The 24,049-nt window shown below is 39.4% G+C and overlaps 1 protein-coding gene across 3 annotated transcripts in view; it reads right to left on the reverse strand.

Annotated features, from left to right (window-relative positions):
• Positions 1–14,440: 14,440 nt before the first annotated feature.
• cpeb4b (cytoplasmic polyadenylation element binding protein 4b) overlaps positions 14,441–24,049 on the reverse strand; it is a 136,461-nt gene continuing 126,852 nt past the window's right edge. For 2 of the 3 annotated variants that reach the window (XM_070878402.1, XM_070878401.1), the window contains 2 exons: positions 19,137–19,318; positions 14,441–18,002 (listed from right to left, as the gene is read on the reverse strand). In XM_070878402.1, the coding sequence (XP_070734503.1) occupies positions 17,775–18,002; positions 19,137–19,318 (410 nt within the window). In that variant the 3' untranslated portion in view covers positions 14,441–17,774. Of the gene's footprint in view, positions 18,003–19,136; positions 19,319–24,049 lie in introns of those variants that run through there. The other variant, XR_011593016.1, reaches the window with a different exon arrangement.

A 24,049-nucleotide genomic window follows, 5' to 3' on the forward strand; every position in this document is an offset into this window, starting at 1 on the left:
TTGGCTTTACTTAGATTTGGAGTTTCTACAGTCAACAGTTTGCGAAGGATTGTCTCATGGCCAATGCCCAGTACAAAAAAAGTCTCTGAGCATTTGTTCTAGGAATCCCTCAAACTCACAATCTCCTGTGAGACGCCTTAATTCGGCGACTTAGCTCACCACTTCCTGGCCCTCCGATCATTGACACGTGTAGAACCAATATCTTGCCATCAAAACGCTTTCCTTAGGATTTAGGTGCTCCCAGACCAGCGTACACAATTCTTCAGAGGATTTCTGTTGGTTTTGCTGGAGCTAGGAGTTCTTCATGAGGCCATAGGTTGTTGCCCCACAGACAGTTAGGAGGATCGCCCTTCGTTTGGTAGCGTTCTTGTCCCCTTCCAGCTCGTTGGCCACGAAGTATTGGTCAAGACTTTCCACGAAGGCTTCCCAATCGTCCCCTTCTGAGAACTTCTCCAGGATACCAACTGGTCTTTTCATTTTTGCGCAGTTGTTCGTTACCTCGTCGCCAATTGGTGCACTCACAATAAAGGATGGAACTGAGTACGGTGTACAATGAGCAAGTGTGACCTTAGCTCCTTTAATAAGACTCCAGAGTGCGGGTACCTCATAGGTGGCCTGCTTATATACCATGCTCCCAAGGGATGCTGGGATCCCTTGGGACTCCAACAGGTAGGCCCTCTGGTGGCAGTGTAATACAGGTTACAAGGGGTTAAATACATAACACAAATTATAAGGTTAATTGTAGGGTTAATTATTGCAAAATCTTCCAATTGATATTCTGAGAGTGCGAGACAATGCTGAGTCTGTACTATTAAGAGTTTTGAGTAAATAATGTAACTAAAGCTGCTTTTACTCGAGGCGAGAGAAATTCATGACAGATCATATCATAGGCAGTCCCTCGAAATCGAGGAAGACTTGCTTCCACTCCAAAAGTGAGTTCTCAGGTGACTGCACAGTCCAATACAGGAATTATAGTCTCTGTCACAGGTGGGACAGACAGTTGTTGGAGGAAAGGGTGGGTGGGGAGTCTGGTTTACCGCACGCTCCTTCCACTGCCTGTGCCACTGCAGCTCGCCTCGAAAGTGGCACTGGGCAGATCTTCATGAGAAATGTCGGTAGCAGTGGGCGGTAGTCTGCAGCAGTAAGGTGATCAAATTCGGCCCCTATATCTTTATCTAGATCTGGACACCATAAGTAACTGCGTGCAAAATTCTTGGTCAAGCTCATTCCCAGATGCTGGTCATGAAGATCTCCTAATAGTTAGGACCTGAATTTATTTGGAATGACTACTCTTGCACCCCACATGATACAATCTTTAAACACTGATAATTCATTCCTACGAGCGAAGTATGGATGAATATTTTGCTCTGATACATGGTTTTGCCAGCTATTTGCTATGTAATCATACACCTTTGACATAACTGGGTCACGCTTGGTTGCTCTACCAATCTCGTTAGCTGTTACTGGCAGTTCCATCAATGTATGAGAAATAGAACACTTCTTTCCTATTGGGTGTAATTTGTGATGGGAAAGGCAACCTGGAATAGCATCAGCATTACTGTGATCAGCGGATCATCTGCATTCAATGTCACACATATATGTTGACAAAATCAAAGCCCATCTCTGCATTCGGGTTGCAGCTAAGGTTGGAACTAGGGACTTTGGAAGGAGGATTGCTGTCAGGGGCTTATGGTCTGTAATGATGGTAAACTTATGACCATACAAGTATTTGTAGAACTTCTTGATCCCAAAAATTAATGCCAAAGCTTCCCTTTCAATTTGTGCATAATTACTGTCACTGGCACTGGCACTGAGAGTGCATGAAGCAAAAGCAATTGGTCTCTTCTCCCCAGTATGTAGTACATGAGAGATCACTGTCCCAACTCCATCCTAGCTTGATCTCCTTAGATATGTCATAGTGAACTAACATGGTGCTCTCTACCAATTTGCTTTTACACTCCTTGAATGCTGTGTCGCATTCTTCTCACCACTTTCAATGGACCTGTTTTTCAATAGTTCATTCAGTGGATGTAACACTGCAGCCAAATTTGGTAAGAATTTCCCAAAATAGTTCAAAAGACCGAAAAATGATCGAAGTTCAATGACATTCTTGGAAGTGAGTGCATTTATAGCTTTCCCTTGGTTGAATGTAAACAATCTTTGTCTACTCTGTGTCCTAAGTACTCCACGGAGTTTTTAAATAACTCACACTTGTGAGCAGTCACTCGTACTCTGTGCTTCACTAGCCGTTTGAGCAATTTATTCAATATATTATTATGGATTTGCCTGTTTGGTGCTGAAATGAGTATGTCATCTAAATAACATACTACCCGTTCAATGTCTTGCTGAATTTGGCTCGTCACCCCTTGAAATATGGCGGGGGTGGAAGACATTCCAAATGGTAGCCTATTACATTGATATAGGTCTAGATGAGTATTTATAGTGAAGCATGACTTGGACTCCTCATCTAGTTCAAATTGTAAGTAGGCATTTGTGAGATCCAACTTTGAGAAGATCTGACCACCGTCAGTGTTGTGAAGTGAAGTGCTGCAGAGTGACTTGGATAGGTTAGGTGAGTGGGCAAATGCATGGCAGATGAAGTATAATGTGGATAAATGTGAGGTTATCCACTTTGGTGGTAAAAACAGAGAGACAGATTATTATCTGAATGGTGACAGATTAGGAAAAGGGGAGGTGCAACGAGACCTGGGTGTCATGGTACATCAGTCATTGAAGGTTGGCATGCATGTGCAGCAGACGGTTAAGAAAGCAAATGGCATGTTGGCCTTCATAGCGACGGGATTTGAGTACAGGGGCAGGGAGGTGTTACTACAGTTGTACAGGGCCTTGGTGAGGCCACACCTGGAGTATTGTGTACAGTTTTGGTCTCCTAACTTGAGGAAGGATGTTCTTGCTATTGAGGGAGTGCAGCGAAGGTTCACCAGACTGATTCCCGGAGTGGTAGGACTGACATATCAAGAAAGACTGGATCAACTGGGCTTGTATTCACTGGAGTTCAGAAGAATGAGAGGGGACCTCATAGAAAAGTTTAAAATTCTGACGGGTTTAGACAGGTTAGATGCAGGAAGAATGTCCCCAATGTTGGGGAAGTCCAGAACCAGGGGCCACAGTCTAAGGATAAGGGGTAAGGCATTTAGGACCGAGATGAGGAGAAACTTCTTCACCCAGAGAGTGGTGAACCTGTGGAATTCTCTACCACAGAAGGTTGTTGAGGCCAATTCACTAAATATATTCAAAAAGGAGTTAGATGTAGTCCTTACTACTAGGGGGATCAAGGGGTATGGCGAGAAAGCAGGAATGGGGTACTGAAGTTGCATGTTCAGCCATGAACTCATTGAATGGCGGTGCAGGCTCGAAGGGCCAAATGTCCTACTCCTGCACATATATTCTATGTTTCTATGAACAAATCTTTTACATTTGGCAATGTATTGGGAAGATTACCCTCTAGAACCTGGTTTACGGTTACTTTATAATCACCACACAATCTTACCTTACCATCGGACTTAGGTACAACAATTGGGTGCATCCCAATTACATAGGTCTACCTTAGAGATAACGTTCTCAGTCTCTAGTCCTATGAGTTCTTGCTCAACTTTCTCCTTGAGTGCATATGGTATGGGACGTGTCTTGCAGTAAACTGGTCTAGCATCCTTCTCTACTCTGACACTCGCCTTGAAGCTTTGGATTGGACTGCCTGTTTCACAGAACACCTTCGGATACTTCTTGATGACATCACCCTTCGATCCAAATCTCGTTTCAACACGAAAAATCTCATTCCAATCCAGCTTTAGTGATCTCAACCAATTTCTACCTAGTAAGGCAGGCTTGTCGCCTGCCACCACTAAGAGAGGCAAGTTCTGAATTTGATCCTTGTATTTCACCGTTACGGTGAGATGACCCACCACAGGAATTTGCTCTCCTGAATAGCCTCACAGCTCTACCTTAGATTTCTCCAATGGAAAATCATGTAATTTGTCAAGATATAGCGATTCCGGTACTATGCTCACGGATGCGCCAGTGTCGATTTCCATCGGTATCTTGATTCCTGCAACGTCTATTTGGATGATGATACTTCGCGAATTGCTGTGAGATACCTTTGTGCTCCTGATGATGTGTATCTCCAAAACCTCCTTATCCTGTTGCTTTTCTTCCAAGCTATGTGGTCTCTGGGGATTTCTAGTTATAGCCTTGAAAGTTGGTTTACTCTTCAGTCAGCATGCCTTCGTAAGATGCCCTGTTTTCCTGCAGAAGAAACATTCTGCCTTCGCATATGGACAACTTTGAGCAATGTGTTGTCCCAGGCACCGATAGCATGACTTCAATGTATTGTTAACTTGGCCAGTTGCTGAGGCCTTGGCGCCCAACTGCCTTTATCTTTTAACCTGCTGCAAATCATCTTGGTTGTCTGACAACTGGAAATGCTATGAAATTCTTGGGAGTATTGGTTGGCCATATTCATTGACATAGCTGTCTGACAAGCTAAATCAAAAGTCAAGTTAGGGGTTGTCAACAACTTTCTTCTGATTGCTTCATTTTTCATCCCACAAAGTGGTCACGCAATGCTCGGTCCTGAAAATTTCTGAAATGACAGTGAATGGATAGCTTCTTTAATGCTACAATGTACTCACTGATACTTTCATCAATTAATTGATCTTGTATTACAAAACAGTAACTTTCAGCAATTTCCAGGGGCTCAGGACTGTAGTGCTGTCCTAACTTGCTTAGAATCTCTGTAAGTGATGTGTCCTTTGAATTGATGGGAACAAGCACATTTTTCAGGGTTTCATACACCTCAGGGCCTGCTTCAGTTAGGAAAATAGTCAGTTTTCTTTCTAAAACCACCCTATTATGGTTTTCATCACTGGGGACTTCGATGATTCTATTTGCGGTGAAAAACATTTCTAGCTGTTCCACATATGCTCCGAAAGTCTCTCGGTCACGATGGAATTCACCCAAGCGCCCTATTGTTCCCATAGGCGCAGCCATCTGGACTCGTGGCAGTTCAGCCAAGTCTGCTTATAATTTACCTTGGATTTTTAGCTGCTCTGCAACACAAAAGACCCCTCTAGTCTCTCTGTCGTTTGGCTGGAATCATCCACCAACAAAAATTTCAGCTTGGGTATCCAGGAATCCGATCCTACGTCGCCAATGTGATATATTCTTTACGACATCACAAACACACAGACTCCAAGATGGCTCTTAACACAGGAACTTGTCAGGTGACCTGACCCTTTTATTATATACAGCATTAGTTGCATTATCACACTAGTCCAGTAGGTGGAGCAGTTGTCCACTAGATGGAGCTACATATTACAAAGACTACTGAAGTTAAGTTACTAATGATATCACGTGAGGCTGCAACAGTGGCACATTATTCCTCCTCATCCATCTTGATCTCTTGGGCCTTAATTATGATCACTCATTCCATTCTCCACTAATGCTTCTCATGTTCCGCTTCCATGGCATAATTCCATGGTTTCTAATCTTGTGCCTGCATATTAACAACTACTATACATGCTACCTCAGAGACATTATCCATAAGCATTTCAAGTTTCCATATATATGCTGGTGAAAAACAGCTATACGACTTCACTAGTGCCTGACCTCAAGTTGTAGATAAACCACAATTTCTTCAACTAAGCACAATTATTCTGTTTGATTCTTGCAAAAGCTAGCCTGATACATCCCCAACTCTGGTTGCTTGTTCAGGCTAAACCCGATGACGCACAACTTTGATGTTCTATTCGACCCTGCATGGTGGGTCAACCCTACATTCAGTCCATCATAAAGATCATCTTTTTCACCTGCACAATATCACCCACCCTCATCTATGCTTCCATCACCTACAGTCTCAATTGCTCAAAGTTCTCTGCCCTGGGCTCATAAAGTTCACCCTACGCAGATTCCAATTTAACTAAAATTCCATTGTTCACACTTATCTAATACCAAGTCCTGCTCACTCATTAGCCTGTCATCACCAACCTCCACCCCAGCAAAAACACTGATTTTAAAATAGTTGTCCTCGTTTACAAATTTTTCCTTATCCTCACTCCACCCTACCTCTGTAAACACTTCAAGCCCCACATCCCAGCATGCATCCAGCACTGGTTTATCTCCCCTTCACTCCAGCAGTAGCGGGAGAAGGGGCTCCTGAGCCTCATCCATCATCTCCCTGCTCTCTAAAACTCTCTTCCAGGACTTTTTCATCTTGTTTCACCTTGAAGGCTCATCAAAATCTCTCTTCAACCTCTCTTAACTCCTCCTGCTGTTTGTTCTATGTTCATTTTCTCTCGCTCCCTCCTTGTCCCTGAAATGCTTTGCTACATTAAAGACCCTACAGCAATGCATGTTTACAAATAATTACATAGAATGTATAGCACAGAAACAGGCTATTCGGCCCAACTCATCCATGCTCATTTATGCTCCACAAGATCCTCTTCCCACCTCTCTTCATCTAACCCTATCAGCATAACCTTCTATACCTTTCTCCCTCGTGTTTATCTAGCTTCCTTGTAAATGCATCTATGCAATTTGCCTCAACTACTCTTTGTGGTAGTGCAGTCCATATTCTAACAACTTTCTGGGTAAAGAAGTTTCTCCTGCATTTCCTATTGGATTTATTAGTTACTATCTTATATTTATGGCCTGCAGTATTGGTCTCCCTCAAGAGTGGAAACATCTTTGCGACGTCTACCCTTTCAATCCCTTTCATAATCTTAAAGACCTCTATCAGGCCACTCCTCAGCATTCTCTTTTCTAGAGAGATTGTCATTGCTAAAGTCCTTTAGAATGAATCAGTAATAGCATGCCCTCCCACTAATAGTTCCACTGAAAGTGCAGGTACAAAGAGTTTTTTTTAATAGAAAATGTTAACAAAAATTAAAATATACAAAATGTGTCTGTATAGCTGAACTGTATTTTAAAATAAAGATGTACACAAATGGGTTCATTTGCTATGATTGATCAGATTGCCTAAAGTTATGCTAACAGTATTGGTTTAAGTATTTAAAGTTAAATTATTTGAAAGTTAAGTGCCTTTGGAAGGCTTTGGGAAGCTGTACTCAGGTTTCAGAATGGCTATCGGAAAGGTTATCAGAAGCGTTAAATTGAAGTATAAAGTAAAGTATAATGGATACTAGTATGTCCAAGTTGTTAGACAGACTTTAATAAAGAATGATTGCCATTGAAATAGATGGAAAGGTGACTACAGTTTGTTAAAGATGGACCCTAAAATCCAGGGGAGTACTTCACTAATATGATAAATTAATCTGCTATCTGTGGAATATAATTTTGACAGACTTAACACTGAAACCTACCAGAACTAACTTGAGCTATAGACTATTAAAGTTAACCATCCCAAGCATGCATTATGACATTGAATATTTTATGATACTATATTTTGAAACCAGAAAATGTTGTGTTACTAAACCCTGAAAATGTTGTGCTTTTTATGATTTAGATTATGTTGACTGATGCTAAGTATCAGTCACCTCTTTTGGAACTGTTATCGATGATATCAAACCTTGTGATGGTAATACTTATGGTGAATTAGGTGTAAATATAATTGTTAGTATCCTGTCACTACTTGATATCTGAGGTGAGTTAAGAGTTAGAGTACTTCAGATAACATTGTACTTTTCCTGCCAATGGCTATGTCTATTTATATACAACTTGCATTGATATAGCACCTTTAACATAGTAACGCATCCCAAGGCATTTATAGGAGTTTATGTTCTCAGCCAAATGAGACAAAATATATAAAATCCCCAGACACAAGGAAAAATCCCACTCCATTTCTCCTACACTGTACAAAGCAATAATCTAATTGTCTATCCATATTTGCTAAAGGTAAAGGTTAAAAATCAAGTGTAGAGTATATGCTGTGACAAAAATGAAAGAATCATTTACTAGATTCTTTCTTGCTGGCGGCCACAGTACATAAAGTTAAAATTGAGTATTGTGAGCTGATTTTTCAAGTGCAAACAATAAATATTGTAGTCTGGTCGATATTCACACCTGAGGACAAGGCAGAGACATGCTTAGTTCAGGAAGACCTTCGTTTGGTGCTGCCATTATACTTGGATAGAGACCCATCTAACAGGTTATTTAAAATGGTTGAAACAAATCAATGGCTTCTCAGAGGTCAAACCATTCAATTCAAATGTCATGGGTGGAGGACAGCTATATCTGAAGTAAAGTTGGCCTGATCTGTCAGAGGGCCATGATTCCTTGAATTCCCCTGTGCTCAGCTTACCAATCAGTCTGAAGGCAGCAGGGTACAAACCTTATCAGAGGTCTCACAGTTGTGGGTTAACACTGAAGAAGATTGGTTGTTGATTTGATATTAAGAATAATTTGTACTCTAAATATGTATGCACTGAATTCTGTTCATTGACCCACTTAAATGTAATATGTTTGTCTGTTGGTTTATAACCTGAGCCACAGGCTCCTGGAGTGGTTATTTTTCTGTCTTCCAAAGGAGATTACAAGGTGGCATGAGATATATTCCAGTACCTGTACTCTGGAGTTTCATGAAGATGGTTTTCAGTTTGAGTCTGGGATCTTATGAATTCATCTCGATATTGGAGTCGGTAACCCCATACTCTGGTTTGCGGGGACATGTGATCCATTTATGGGCATGGCTAGTGATGATGAGCTCCAGGAAGATTTTTCTGAGTTGAGTGGGAGACACTGAGGTAGAGCTAAATGGGAGTAGATTGAAAATTTACAGTAATATAAATGTATACACACAAGAGACCAATCTTGAGTTAATTTATTGGAGAGTAAGTTAATATGGCATTAGATTCTCTTGAAAAAAAGTTTTATGTATGCGTTTTTTTTAAATAAGTATTGCAGTGCACCATTCCAGAGCTCTACATTTCTTACTATGAATAATTCCATGGAAAAAAAAGCTGATGTTGGTACCCAGGAGTAATGATGACAGTGCATTCTGCAATAATCCATGATGCCACTCAATGTTCCCTCTAATTTGCAGTCTAAGTGCGCAGTCCCTTTAAATTTGGTGCACGGCCATGCATGCGCAGTTTCTCTAACAGCAGTAGTTGGTGAGCGGTTTGTGCATCTGCGCACCTTAGGGGTAAAGAAGACTTGCATTTATATAGCGCCTTTCATGACCATTGGACATTGCAGCCAATGAAGTACTTTTGGAGTGTAGTCACTGTTGTAATGTGGGAAATGCGGCAGCCAATTTGCACACAACAAACTCCCACATATAGCAATGTGATAATGACCAGATAATCTGTTTCTGTTACGTTGATTGAGGGATAAATACTGGCCAGGACACTAGGGATAACTCCCCTGCTCTTCTTTGAAATAGTGGCATGGGATCTTTTATGTCCACCTGAGGGGGCAGACGAGGCCTCGGTTTAACGTCTCATCTGAAAGATGGCACCTCCGACAGTGCAGTTCTCCCTCGGTACTGCACTGTCGGGGAACATCTAATGTCATCATGCAAGCAACCCTAGTTGGAATTCAAGATGGATATTGGTTCTCAAGGCCAAACCCTACTGTCAGATTTGCTTTGCACTGCACAAAACTGTCAACTAAACAAATTACAAATTTATGTTATCATCGTTCTTCAACTCTGTAACCTTTAGAAATGCTATGAGAATTCTAAATTTGAGGCTATGGTTTAAATTAATCAAATCTGTCGACCAAAAATAATTTTTCAAACAATTTTAACATTGTTTCCTTCAAAATAAATCTTTCCTTCAATTGAGTCCATTCCCAATTCCAGCATATGCGTACGTACCTCGAAGACATGTTCCCGTGTGCTGTGCAGCGAATGAAGGCCTTCGGCCGGAATCCTTCATTCCTCTGGGACCAACAGGTATTTTCGTAGAAGGAAGCCTCCGACCGCAATTTTTGGCCCAATGTTCTAAAGCAGCCTGCGACTTACACTGCAGGCTCGAGATACCTTTTCTTCTCGTCACTGGGCATAAAGCTGGAACTGGGGGGATCAGTCACCTATCAGAAAAACGCCCAATCTTCATTTCAATTTTATGCCCAGTGGGCAAGTTGAAAATCTATTCCAGAGTGTCTTGGTCACATATTTTCTCTTTCCCTAATGGCATAAGTGAATTTGAGAATTTGTCATGGGGGAAAATGTACCATGTCTCAGCATATTAGAGTTCAAGAACTTTCTATTGCAACATTTACTTCTATAGCAGTAATTTTTATTTTTCTGGTTCATGCCAATTATGAAACTACCTATACAAACAAAACTAGCGATTAATCATTGTGAATATTTCAATAAGATTTTCCCATTTAAAATTTGACTTTGAATAGACTGAATGTTAACAGAACAGCAAAAACATTCTACAGAGATATTTGCTTATTAACCAGTTGTAATGTATGCACCTGAGAGTATGCTCACAGGTTTGCGTGATGTTCGCAAGACTCAATAAAACCCCAGCCAGTTGGATTCACGATGAGGCAGATGGTCGTGAGCCTGGTGGGTGAACTGTAATGTGTAGTATGATCGTTAAACCTTTGCTAATAAACCAACTAGTTCTTAATAGCAATGTATTGCTATGCATTCTTAAACAAAAAACCCATGAAGCAAATACATTACACCAGCCTACACCTAAGATGACCCCTCAATTTTGTAGATCAAAAAAGGGCATTGGATAAAGTGGGGTGGGAGACCAATGCTACAGAGTGGAGGTTAAGTATTGCAATTGTGAAAATGTGATCCATTTCCTGCTCTATTTTATCCTCCAATATAAAAAGACACCCCTCCCCACCCTTTAACCCTCAAATAGTAACACACATTTTTTGCCTTATACGTGAGTATATACAATACACAGAACTCTGCTCAATCAATATTCTCACAAAACGCAGAGTGTGCAGTACTTCTTACAGTTTTAATTACAAGAAACTTTAAATATTGAATCGTCATCTGATCGTGACACTTTAGTGCCTTGGTGAATTTTCATTTTTTTGAGAATGCATACACTGTACCTGTTCCAGTACAGCATAATCTCAAAATGATGCAATAATCTGTTGACAGAAGCAAAAATTAATATTAAAGCCCTTTAATGTTGGACCTGATTTTTTTGAATGGATAGTGTGGCATATAAATATGGCTTCCAATAAATTGATTGAAGAAATGAACTATAAGCTTGATGACAGAAACAAACTCAAACATTGGTGAAAAGTATGTTATGTAGAAAACAGTTTACATGGTTAGTTGTATTGACTCCTCCCAACATAACACTTTCTGACTGAATCCAAACGTAAATAAGAGGCACCTCTTATTGAGCATGTTGACAATCTTAAGTGGTTTTGCTAACGAGGTAGCTCCATGTTTAGACACAAACAAGAAACATGCCTGGTTTCCAACCTGTAATTGAATAGACAGAAAAAGATGAAGTCATTTCTAAAGTTTAAAATCTGATTAAAGAATTGAAGTTATTGAGATTAAAAAGTGTGTGTTTACAGATGGACAGCCAGGCATGCAGAAGAGAAACAAATAAAAAGGTACCAAGTATTTTTTACTGTCATGCTTCTGAGTTTCAGATTTCAGTTGGATTGGAGAAATGTTGAGCAATCAAAATAAATCCCCAAAGGAAAAAGAACAGTGGTAAAATCAATTTTGTCTACTCCCATGCACTTCTAAACTGTTGGCTGCATTTACAAAGGCCTGGCAGCAAGATGTCTTCCTGCTGGGGATGGGTTTGTACAGTTCATCTGAAAAAAAAAAGAACTTAAAATATGGGAACGAGGATAAAAATAATTAATGTATTATCTATTGTCTTAAAATATGGTGTTTTTTCCTCTATCTCTTCCATTTAATAAAAAAAGTAACCATGGTAAATCGAAACCATTCCAGCATGAAGCTTATAGCTCCAATCTGTACGAGAAGGTATATTTAATAATTTCCCCCCAAAAAATCAATCTACAATTGACCTATTAATAATTCCCCATTTGAAACCATCTGGGGCATTTATTTTTTTGATATTACATATTGAAATTTCTATCTCTTAGTAATTTAGGGTCACAGATTGCATGAAAACAAATCACTCTTGAAAACTAGGGTCATTACATTTCACCATTTTCTTTTAATGAACATACCCATGCCACTAATGTCTCCTTCAGGAGCCTGACACAACACAGCACACACTTCACTCATCATTTTAAGAGAAATTAACTTAAATGAGATCAATTACCTCTGTAAATGATCAATTTACACAGCATATTCAGTTACTTTGAAAGACTGGAAGCATTTTTGTCAATAGTTGAACTGAAATTACCTACTACCCTGGTGATCCGTATTGACTGAATGCAGAATGCAGTCTTCAAATGCTACTCAATTTAATTATCTTAGATATGCATGAACTAGGTCACTCATTTAAAAGTCAAATTAATTGGGAAATAGCTTTGTGCTACAATGCAATGCTCATGTATTTAAATTAATGGTTTGTTCTGCTTTCTCTTGTGCGACAGATTTGAACATTTAACATTGACAAGAAAGGAAACAATAAGGTCCTTTGGCCTACATGATTATTTACCACTCTACAAGTGTTTTATTAATGTTAAAATCCATAAGAACTCATCAAACCACAATCAAGATGAACTTGAAGTTCCAGCTTTATGAAGGATCTTGGAGAAAAAGGGTCATATTTACAATTAAGGAATATTAGCCTTAAGGTAATGTGCGTATACCAGGTTTACAAATAAAAAGGCAATGTTCTCATCGACAACTACTGTAATTTAAATTAATTATAACTTTACTATATACTAGTCACATGAATATATTTGGATTGAGTTAAATTGTACTAATTCCTTTCATTTAAAATAATCACAAAAAGAATTAAAGAGTAGGTTAGAAAAAAATCTTTTAAATCAGGGCGTGGTTAGAATGTGGAAGTCTCTGCCACAAATTGTTGCTGTTCATAAGTTCTTCTAAAAGCAAATTGGATAATTAAAAGAGGAATATCAAAGGATATGGGAGTGAGCAGGAGAGTGGGATGAGACCAACTAGCTCATATGGAAACAAAATACTGACAGAGTTGATGGGCCAAATGGTTTGTTTCTGTAACACACTATATAATCCTATAGATTCATTGAATTCATGTAACCTGAAAAGTACCAATAGATTGTAAATATTACATGTAAATTTGTAAAATGGACCTAATGCATTCTATGACAGTTTTAGTTCTTGAAATTGGCTCTCGATGTATACCCTTTGTTTATTTAAAAGAAAAATCTTTATTACAAAATTGGTTTATTTTAAAAGAAATATGTAACAACTGAGATTTGTTTTACATTAAATGTAATGGCAACAATTATTTGGTGGTCACAGCTATATAGATCTCTCATATCCCAGTTCTCTAGTTCTGCTTCATGTTTTGCAACAAGGCTGAAACCTAGTTATTTTAAAATGTGCAATGAATGTGTGCTACAATTAAGACCTCACGTGAACAAGTCCCTTGTGCTGCAATAGTTCATATTAGACTCGTCTCTAAAAGCAACTTTAAAGACTATAAGATAGACAGGCAGGAACACTAAGACGACCTTCAATAAAAACAAGAATACTGTATTGGGTACATTTCAAGATGCGGTACATCGAAGTAGTATAGGTAATGGTTAGCTATCTATTCAAAGCAAATAAATAAATGAAAAATAAGTTGCAGACCAGTGTTAGTATAAAGCTCAGACATTTACAGTACATTGAAACACTTTAATCATTCAACATTTCACATTACAAATATTTTAAAATTACTGAGCGTTATAAATAGTTGGCATAAAACTTTAACAACATTATGTTTTACTACCACTTCAACAAACAAGCTGTAGAAAGGGACATTTTTGTACCAAATAATTTAATAGAGGGGGTACATAAAATATCAACTCAAAAAAAGTGAACAAATATTAATAAAAATGAGTTTCCTTTATTTAAAATTGTTAATCATCACTACAACCTCCCCAAACACAGTGAAAAGCACAAGGAATTCAGCCACAGAGACGCACCACTGATGGCTGAGTTCCACAAATAACTATTCTTTCTTTATGAATATTTGCCATACAGTGTTGAATACATAAGCTTTCAATAAAAACTAGACACTTTAAAATATTTAAAAAAAGCTGCACATTCAAAAAATATTACAACATAAAAAATCTGAATGGTCAAAATGATAAAAAACTAATTATACATTTCAATTTAAAATACCAAAAAATAAAATGCTGGACAGGATATTTACCCAATTATTATAATGCTGCTGAGAAAAGTAGTCTTTGCTACTTTTTAAAGTAAGGTAACAAAAATAAGCAAACAAGCACATTTTTCCTTTAGTCCATATCTAAAAATAACTTCAATTATTTATATTAGTACAAAGATCATATTCTGAATTTACAAATATCAGTAAGATAAAAGGGAATATAATAACAGTAGAAAATGACATTGTGGACAACATATTAATCTGAATGTTTGCAATTAAAAAAAATCGCATTAAAGGTTTACACTGTAAAGTTTTTTTTCAGAAGTTAGAAAAAAAGTATTGCACATAACAATATGACATTAACTTTCCACAATTTACCACATTCAAGTCTTCTGTAACTTTGTAAGAAATTCTTAAAATCCAGACACAAAGAATAAATTATCAAGTCCTTCCAATGGCATTCATAAAATCCTTTCCTTCTTGAACCACAAGATCAGATTTAAAATCATGCATTCTGCAGAGGTCTGTGTATGAAGATATATTTGCCATGCTATGGGCAAGTGAGAAATGAAATTTAACCTTTGTAAACAACTTTACAACACACAATAAACAAGTAAGTTTTGAAGTTTACATATTTTGTTTTTTTTTTTGTTTACATGCATGCTTTTATTTTCTTAATCATTTCAGCCTTGCACACTATCTAGAATTGAGGTAACTCGATGGCAGTTCAAACCGGTTTTCGTCCATTAAAAACAGGTAAATCTTTTTAAAAACCATCAAACACCTAAGAATCCATATATGTCAAAGTTTACTGCTAATTGTTCTGTGTGCGTTTTGTATTGTAAATTGTGCCAGGTCAGCTACTGTACCACAGATACAGGAACTGCGAGAAAGAGTCTATATGAATATTTTCAAAGAATATTAGTTGAAAATACAGTGTAGTATTGGAAGAAACTAGAATCCACATTTAAACAATGGGGATTGGGCTGAGATTGCAACCAGGTCCTAATATCTACTGTATCATTACTTCAGACTTATTAACAACATCGACACCTGGAGCTGGGAGGGTTATACTTTCTACATCTATAGTTTTATTTTCTGACTCTGCAGTTTTATCAACAGCATTGCTGATCCCTAACATTCATGATACTCAAGGTTCTCTTTGCCTTCAAATGTTAAAGGAAAGAAAGAAAAGAAAATGAAAACAAAACTGATTGCTTCAACTCATTTCTTTGCACAATTAAGTTAACTATATGTGCAAATCTTTGAATAACAAACATAGAAAAACTATTCATCTCTCTTTAGATTATGAAAAATCGAGGTATTGGAAAAAGAGATGCCATCAGTGAAAAAAGTGAGCTTAAAAATATTAACTGTTGGAAAAAACAAGATATACAAAAGTAGTGCATAACAAATGTTGGTATATGTATATAAAAAGAAATGGGGAACAAAAAGCCAGCTAGAGAAACAACGTACCAAAAAGTTCAAAGGCAGATTATGCTATGTAAAAAGGGAATTAACTACTAGTAGAAAAATTAGCTTTCAGTGTCAAATTTCAAAAATGTTCATTCACTACACCTACAAACATCAGAATTGAGCAGGAATGGCACAACAGCACACCAGTACACCAAGAAAGGATGATAACCAACACTTTCTATAGCTTAAAGATTGCCACTAAGAATTAAATATTCTTTACTTTAACAGTAAATCCCTGACGAGCTAAAAGGTAAGCACCCTCACAACTCTCTGCTGCTGTTAGTTTGTCACCACTGTGGTCAAAACATAGATCAAATTTAAACTCTTTAAACTTGATCCTTAACAGCAAATGTCTCCATTTTGACTAGGTTTAATTCTTTAAAGCCTATTACTTCAAAGGAATAGTTACACTGCTATTATTGGTGTGTTACTTGTGGGTCACAAGTTAGCAGGTAGCAGTGAATAATCCAGTCTTTGGTTTGCAGGAGTTTGAAGATGCTATGCACTGTATCAGAATAAAATAGCAAGAGTAAGGAGCAATAACCTTTCACATATATAATTAAAAAAAAAATCACACACGGATGCATAACCACCTTTGGCTGAATCACGCAATAATCACAAGGAGATAATTCCTTCAATGCAGTCCAGCACCTACATCGTCACTGCAAGGGCAGTACCACTTAAAGCCAACCTGCATAGTATACACTTATAGTGTTGTGACACCACATGCTAACCTACAGTAACACAGAAACATGCACCTTGGCACTCTCAAACAAATTTCAGTGTTTCCTTTGTTCTATGCCATTTACATTTTCAAAATGTAACTTTTTAAACAAGAAACTTATAGGCAGAATATAATTACTGTAGATAATGGGAAAATGTATGAATATATAGTGCATGCAAAACAGGTGTACAAGTAAACATTCAATCATTCATACTATTTCACATAAAAAATAAAATAAAAAAATCTTAGGCAGCTGAAGCCATAGCCTGTGCTACATCTAGTTGTGTTGCAATGTAGCCTTTTTCTTTGTTATTCTCTAATTCCCATTTTACTGGAAAAGAAATGGTATTTTATTATACCATCTAAACAGCAGCAAGGCTCCTATTGTCTCTTGCAATTAAATAGCATCACTAAAAATAAAAAAATATAAATCAAGGCTACAATTGAGGTATTACTTTTTGTGTGTCAAAATGGAGAGCAAAAGCTGACACATGACAATATATTAGTAGATCAAGTCGACTTTGTAAATAGCAACATCAAAAAAATAAAGGTATAAAATCTCTTCCAGCAAGGAAAATGCCTCTCTACAATTAGATTTGTGTCAATCTCAATAACTTTGGTAAACGTTTAGGGGCAGCAGATCTTCGAATTGTGGTTTTTCATTTCTGAAATAAGTGCACACTTCAACCATAGCAGCAATCTAATCCCCCTTTTCTTAAATTGTTTATTTTGGGGTGGTGGTAAGAGATGGGGAAGCACCAAAAGCATTTACCCCACATACTTGTATTGTTAGTAAAGCTTGTAGTGTTAGAAACAACTTTTTAAAACCACACTGACACAGAGGTTTTTAAAAAAAAACATTGGGATTCATATTGTTTGAGGGCAAATCCAAGTTTTCTTATATCATACACAGTGCTATTCCCCTACTTTAGATATAATTTAATTGAAAACCCAAACACAGAAGGGCCTGCAGTATAACTTCACATTAATTTTAGATTCTGTCTGTACAACTATAAATGGTGCTTAAAACTGATTCTCTATCACAGTTTCCTCAACATGACATTTCTCATCAAGTACAGCACCAAGCTGTGCAAGTACATGACCCAGAAATACCAATCATGCACACTGACTGAATCTGTATTATTCTATTAAGATAAGGATCAAATATCCAGTGTTATCACAAGTCAGTCAATGCTTACAGAAAACATTGGTTTAAAATTGTTTTGAAGTGAATTTTAGAGACATACATTTTGAAATCTGGGATGAGGCAGTAGAAGAATGCACTTATTTATTTTTCCTAGCTAGTCTGGTGTCTGCAACCCTAGAACACTCTTATCTTGCCATTAGAATCGTGTTTAAATATTTCTCTTTTAGTTCCAACGGAAGGGAACCTGGCGTGGACGGTCTCCTCCTTCTTTCACAAGTGGCTTGTGAAACTCTCTCCCAGCACGAGAATGTATGGCAGCCCAGCAGTATTCACAATAATACTGCAGACAGGTGACATTGGCACAGAAGAATGGAGCGAATTTCCCACCACAGCGGGTACCCTGGCATTCATCGCACAGCTGATCATCAAGGACATATGGCTTCACTTCCACCTAAAAAAACCCACAAGATTTCCATTACAAAATGTTGAGATAAATATTAAACAAGCAAAAGCACAGCAAGTTTATGCGCTGTTACATGTAATCTCTGAAACTGTTTTTCCAGATCTGCACAACATTCTGCTCATGAGAAATATAGGGTGGCATCATATCCTGTTTTCATCAACTAAAATGAGGAGAAAATAATTAAAAGAACGACATTACATTTAATATCACATTGTCAGGATCTCCCAAATTGCTTTCAAACTAACATTACTTTTTGAAGTGCAGTCACTTGTTATGTAGATAAATGCGACAGCCAATTTTCACAGAGCAAGGTCCCAGAAACAGAAAATAAATGACCAGATCATCTGTTTTTAGCTGTCTTGGTTGAGGGAGGACACAATGAGAAGCCTCACTTGCCTTTTACGTCCACCTGAACAGGCAAACAGGACGAGTTAAATGTCCTATTCAAAAGACTAATTAGCATTTATCAATGAGACGAATTAGGACTACATTTCTTAATTTTAAAATTTAGTCTTATTTTTGTTTAAATAGTCTTAAGACCACCACTAAAATTATTTCTAAGACTAAAACAACACTGGTCAGCATTTGGAACAGAAAGTAGAAACTGAGACAGATGTTTACAATCTCAGCTGTTAAGCAAGCACCACTTTTATTATTTCTCAACATTTCTTGGTGTGCAAAGTGAAAACATTTCAATATCTTTTCAAAGACAAATTTTGATCAAGGACCAAAATTAGACAGTAACATCAACATTCTTTTCCAAAACTAAAATCTAACTAAAATTTTGGAACAAAAAAACAAGACCAAACTTAAGGATTTTATTTAAATGGAGAAAAGAGCAAGACTAAAACTAGAAGTACAATTATTTCTCGGAGTAAAACGCATTGGGGTAACCTAATTTTCTGCGATAGTGTAAAACTGCCAATCGCGAGTTGACAACCCATTTTACATCTCTCCTGATTTTTATTTCCATTGAATCCTAATATTTTTTGAATAATTGTATATATTTATTTTATTTATTCGTTCATGGGATGTGGGCAACGTGGAAAGGGATTTCAAATCAGGCTCCAGGATCATTAATCCAGGCCTCTGGATTACTGGTCAGGTAACATAACCACTTACCCGTTTATCAATGTCACCGTGCTGTAACTGGACAAAGCGAGCACTGATAGCAGCAATATAGCTTTGTTGATTTGAGAAAGCCACACGCCCTGCTCCTTTTGGATATTTCAGCTCGGGGTCCGTGTCAATGCCAGCATAGCATACTCCACCATAGAGCCTGTCCATGATCATCGCCAGCTCCACTGCAGCACAAGAATCATGACAACATAGTAAGCTGGACAGTTACAAATATTGGTATAACAACTGCATTTATACAAAAGAATTTGAATTAAAAATTAAGAATCAAATGATTACATCAATCTTATTTTCTAGATTTATATGAGCTGCAATTTTTTTTAAATTTTTTTTACAGTAGGTACTATCTAAACCCGATATGTGGATCAATTTAGCATTCTTTATGTAGGATCCTGGATAGTGAGTGTAGGTGGATATTCAAGTGAGAATTTATCACAATTGAGCCTGATTTTATCCTCCCTGGACATCCACACAGGCATGATTTTGGATACAAGTCACTTGACACCTAACAGGCACAGGAATGGACACGTTTATTTGCAATGCTTTGATTGGGTCCCCTTGATCACATGAACTGATTGCTGATTGGTCCCCTTGGAGGACAAGACACACCCCACAGTTTCTCTGGAATGTGTAATTAGAACCACACAGCCAACGTAACTTTGCAAAGTGTAATTCGAGCCATTCTGACTGCCGACTCGACAGGAGAGAGCTCACTCATAGGTTTAGACCTTCCCGCTCTCCCGACCCCCAGCCCAAGTTCTTGACCGCCTCCAGCCCAAATTCCTGCTCCATCCCAGTCCAAGATCCTGACACACCCTCCCCCCACCCCAAGTTCCTGCCCCCACCAGCCCAAGTTCCTGACCCCATCCCAGCCTAAGTTCCTGACCCTCCCCAGCCCAAGTTCTTGACCCCATTCCAGCCCAAGTTCCTGACTTACCCCACCCCCACCCCCACACCATAGATGGGGCATTGTGTGTGGGTCACAGATTGTTAACAGGTTTATTGGGTATGAAGTGAATTGTGACAGTGTTGTGACTTCCGGATTTCATCCACTTCAATGATGTCACTTGGCACATACACACTGAGCTTTCCGAGAAATCAACCAGTTATAGGGAGAGGTAATTCAGAAGAATGTGATCTAATCTTCCCTGAGTTACCTCTCTCTCTGTCCCCGCCCCACCTTCTCTCCCTCTGCCCCTCACTCTCTCTCCCACACTCTGTCCCAGTCTCTCTCTCTCTTTCCCCCCCACCGCCGTCTCCCTCTCTTCCCCATCCCTCTCTCACCCCCAGTCTCTCTCTCTCCTTCCCCCATTCTCCCTCTCTCCTTCCCCCAATCTCTCTCTCTCCTTCCCCCAATCTCAGTCTCTCTCTACCAGTCTCAGTCTCTCTCTCTCTCCCCAGTCAGTCTCTCTCTCTCTCATTTCTCTCCCCCCACAGTCTCTCTAACTCCCCCCACAGTCTCTCTCTCTCCACACAGTCTCTCTCTCTCTCTCTCTCTCCCTCCCTCCCTCTCCCCAGTCTCTCTCTCTCTCCCTCTCCCTCTCCCTCCCTCTCTCTCTCCCCCCACCTGCCATTCTCTCTCTCTCTCTCGCTCCCCAGTCTCTCATTACCTCTAATTTTTGAAAATGTTTGTGTAGATAATCAAAGCAATATTTTAGGCCTGAAGATAATCCAAAAACCCTAGGATCTCCAGCGGCAGTAAGCTCCACGCGATTCGGCCCCACTTCCAGCTTCCTCGTGTATCGCACTGTGCATGTGAGACCGGATTGAACGTGCATGCGCAAAAGGGGAGTGGCGTCCAAGATGTGCATGCGCAGAGGGTGACAGAGTATTCAAACAGGCTCATTTAGACAGACTGTGAAAATTCACAGACCCCCAAGTCAAGGCTGCTACGTGCTGCTCAGCATGTTGCATTAACTCATCAATCAACTTGACATTTTCGGACCTTGGGTAGCGAGCCAATAAAACGTTAAAAGACTTTCAATTGAGCCAATAAGGTCAAAGAAGGAGAGTTATTTTCTGTAAATTGATCCAGGTATAAAGTACAGTCATTTTGACCATGTGTCTCAGTAAGACAAAGAAACTGGCAATCAGCCAGCAGTTTGATGCTCTCTGCCAGTATTAAAAAGTTAAAACTACCATTGGAGTTCATATTTCATTGGAAATTAAGAGATCTAACAATTTTGGCGCTGCGAGCAGGGTCGCTGAGGAAAGAAACTGAATTTTGGACATCGGACCTACATATAGAGGTAAGGACACCTCTTTTTAAAAAAAAGTCCTCGGTCAAAAGTCTAAATTCGCCTCTCCTTCTACGCGATTCCGAAAGCCTCCGGTTTGCGAACCCTCCGGTTGGTAGTCGGCTCGAGGTCCCATAGACATCTAAACTTCGGCGGTGTTTTAGTTAATTAATCACCGACCTATTGATCAGCTAGAAAGCTTACGACTCGAGACCCCAGTAAAGAACTCAATATAATGGCAGCAGGAGACAACAACAAAGAATTGCCTATAACTGTTAAAGGTGGGCAGGCACCACCTCAAGTTTCTTTAGATTTAATTATCGAACAGTTGAAAGAATACATAGAGCAACAATTCAACTTATCTAAAACCTGTATTAAGATTGAACAAAAGTACAGAACCTCCAAAGGACAATGGTCCTTGGACGAGATTAAAAGGTTCTGGGGAAAAACGACCCGCTAGATGGTCCCTAGCGGTTATGGGCCAGATCCGAAACCGGAATGAAATTATAATGTGTTCCCAACATGATCGAGAACTGACCAATACAAAGGATCAATTGCAAGCTGTTTGTGCACAGCTGCGACAGAAAAGCTTGAACTTGAAAAGCTGGAAGCGGAAGTTAAAGATCTTAAAGGTGAAATTAAAGAATGGAAAAAATCATTAGGTCAAGAGACAGTAATAGGAAAAGGAAAATGTATTGATCAATTCCCAGGGTACCCATGTTTGGATAAATTAAAAGCGCAAACCCGAAGACACGACCGAGGAATAGATACGGTTTCTGAATCCTCCGACAATACAGTGTCGGAGGATGATGAAGAATTAGGGGTGCGCTTTGCCCCGTTTAAAAAAAAGAGTTGTAGTCAAATCAGAAGAGACTGCGGATGAGGGCGGAACCAAAAAAACAAAGAGAAGGGTGTATGCAGAATACTTAGTTCATGATTACAGGCAGACCCAGAGAAAATTGATAAATGGTCCAAGGAATTGCCCAATCCAAAGAAAGGGGGAGTAAAAACGTGGGACCAATTGGACCGCTTAAGAAATATATATCAACTTCATCCCTGGGACGGAGTGCAAATTTTGACCATAATGGTGCCAAAAACACAGGGAAGAAAATTGCACGACAAGGTAGATGAAGCTTTGGGGCAGAATGAGCAAGAATTAGACGCAGGATGGGAGGCGATTAAACACTGGCTGCAAGCCTTCAGTCCAGCTAAGACAGACTGGGGAAAAATTGCAGCCTGCCAACAGAAAGGAACAGAGGAGGTCCTGGAGTATGACGAGCGGTTTAGATGCACGTGGCTAGAACATTCGGGTATGAATAATACGGATGAGGAAATGGATGAACAAGTGTTTGGACCCCTGAAAGCAGCTTTCGTGGCAGGTCTAAAGCCAGAACTGTCCAAAATGCTTAAGGTAGTGTTACCGGACTGGGAAGGTAGAGGAACTACCTTTGCAGCATTGGTGGATCGATGTAACCAATTAGATCGGGATATGGGAGCTAAAGTCCGAGCTGTACAGGCTATGGGATGGAAATCCCAGGATTCCGATAAACAGTCATTAGGAAAATTACCCAGAAAATGTCATTATTGTGGGAAAGAAGGTCACTGGGCCAAGACGTGCAGGGCAAAACAGAAAGGTCGTGGCTGGGGAAGAGGACGCAGCCAGGGATACAACTCAGCCAACAAGCCAGGCTTGTCACAAGATAACGACCTCATAGAAGCATTTAAGCGACTGACAATACAACAACAGAAGGAGTTACTTGGGATAGCAAAAAACGATTAGAGCCCACCCTGGCCCCCCTCCTCGCACTAATACAACAGAGAGGAGATGGGCTATATATAACTGTGAGGGTGGGTGATAAGGATGTGGACTGTCTTTTTGACACTGGGGCGGAATTAACATGCTTATCCCTACAATATGGAGACTTTTTGCCGTTGGATGGTAGGGCACGTACAGCCTATGGAGTTGGGGGCCATAAAATGGAAATTAAAAGGACAACACCGGTACTTATAGGGCTGGGTCCACATGAACTAACCACGCCAGTCTGGATAGGCCCAGTAGATCAACCCCTTTTGGGAATGGACGTTCTAATCCAAATAGATTCATTGTTGCATTTCGAGGATGGTCGGGTGACATGGTCAATTAGAACTTTGAAGAAAGAAGAATTGAAGGAACACCTGATATGGGCTAAAGATAAGAACGATTGTGGCCTACTCCAGATGGAGCCTGCGTCATTTACAGGGACCAAGCCTCCATGCACTAAACAGTATCCCATCAGTCCAACTGCCATCGCGGGAATCTTACCGGTTATTCAGCAATTGGAGAAACAAGGGGTGCTTATTGAAACGCATAACTCCTCCAATAGCCCCGTGTGGCCGGTACAGAAATCTAATGAGACTTGGCGTTTGACTGTCGATTATAGGAAAGCTAACCAGTGTATTGATCAAAAAGCTCCTTTGGTCGCAGACCCCTCCACCATTTTTAATGCCCTCAAACCGGAACATAAATATTTCTCGGTTATAGATATGGCCAACGGATTTTGGTCGGTGCCTCTGGCACCGGAGGTTCGACAGTGGTTTGCTTTCACTGTCCAAGGACAACAGTATATTTGGACCCGGTTACCACAGGGTTTCCACAACAGCCCCATAGTATTCCACATGGCT

The sequence above is a fragment of the Pristiophorus japonicus genome, chromosome 4 (genome assembly GCF_044704955.1).
Source record: "Pristiophorus japonicus isolate sPriJap1 chromosome 4, sPriJap1.hap1, whole genome shotgun sequence".
Classification (NCBI taxonomy): domain Eukaryota; kingdom Metazoa; phylum Chordata; class Chondrichthyes; family Pristiophoridae; genus Pristiophorus; species Pristiophorus japonicus.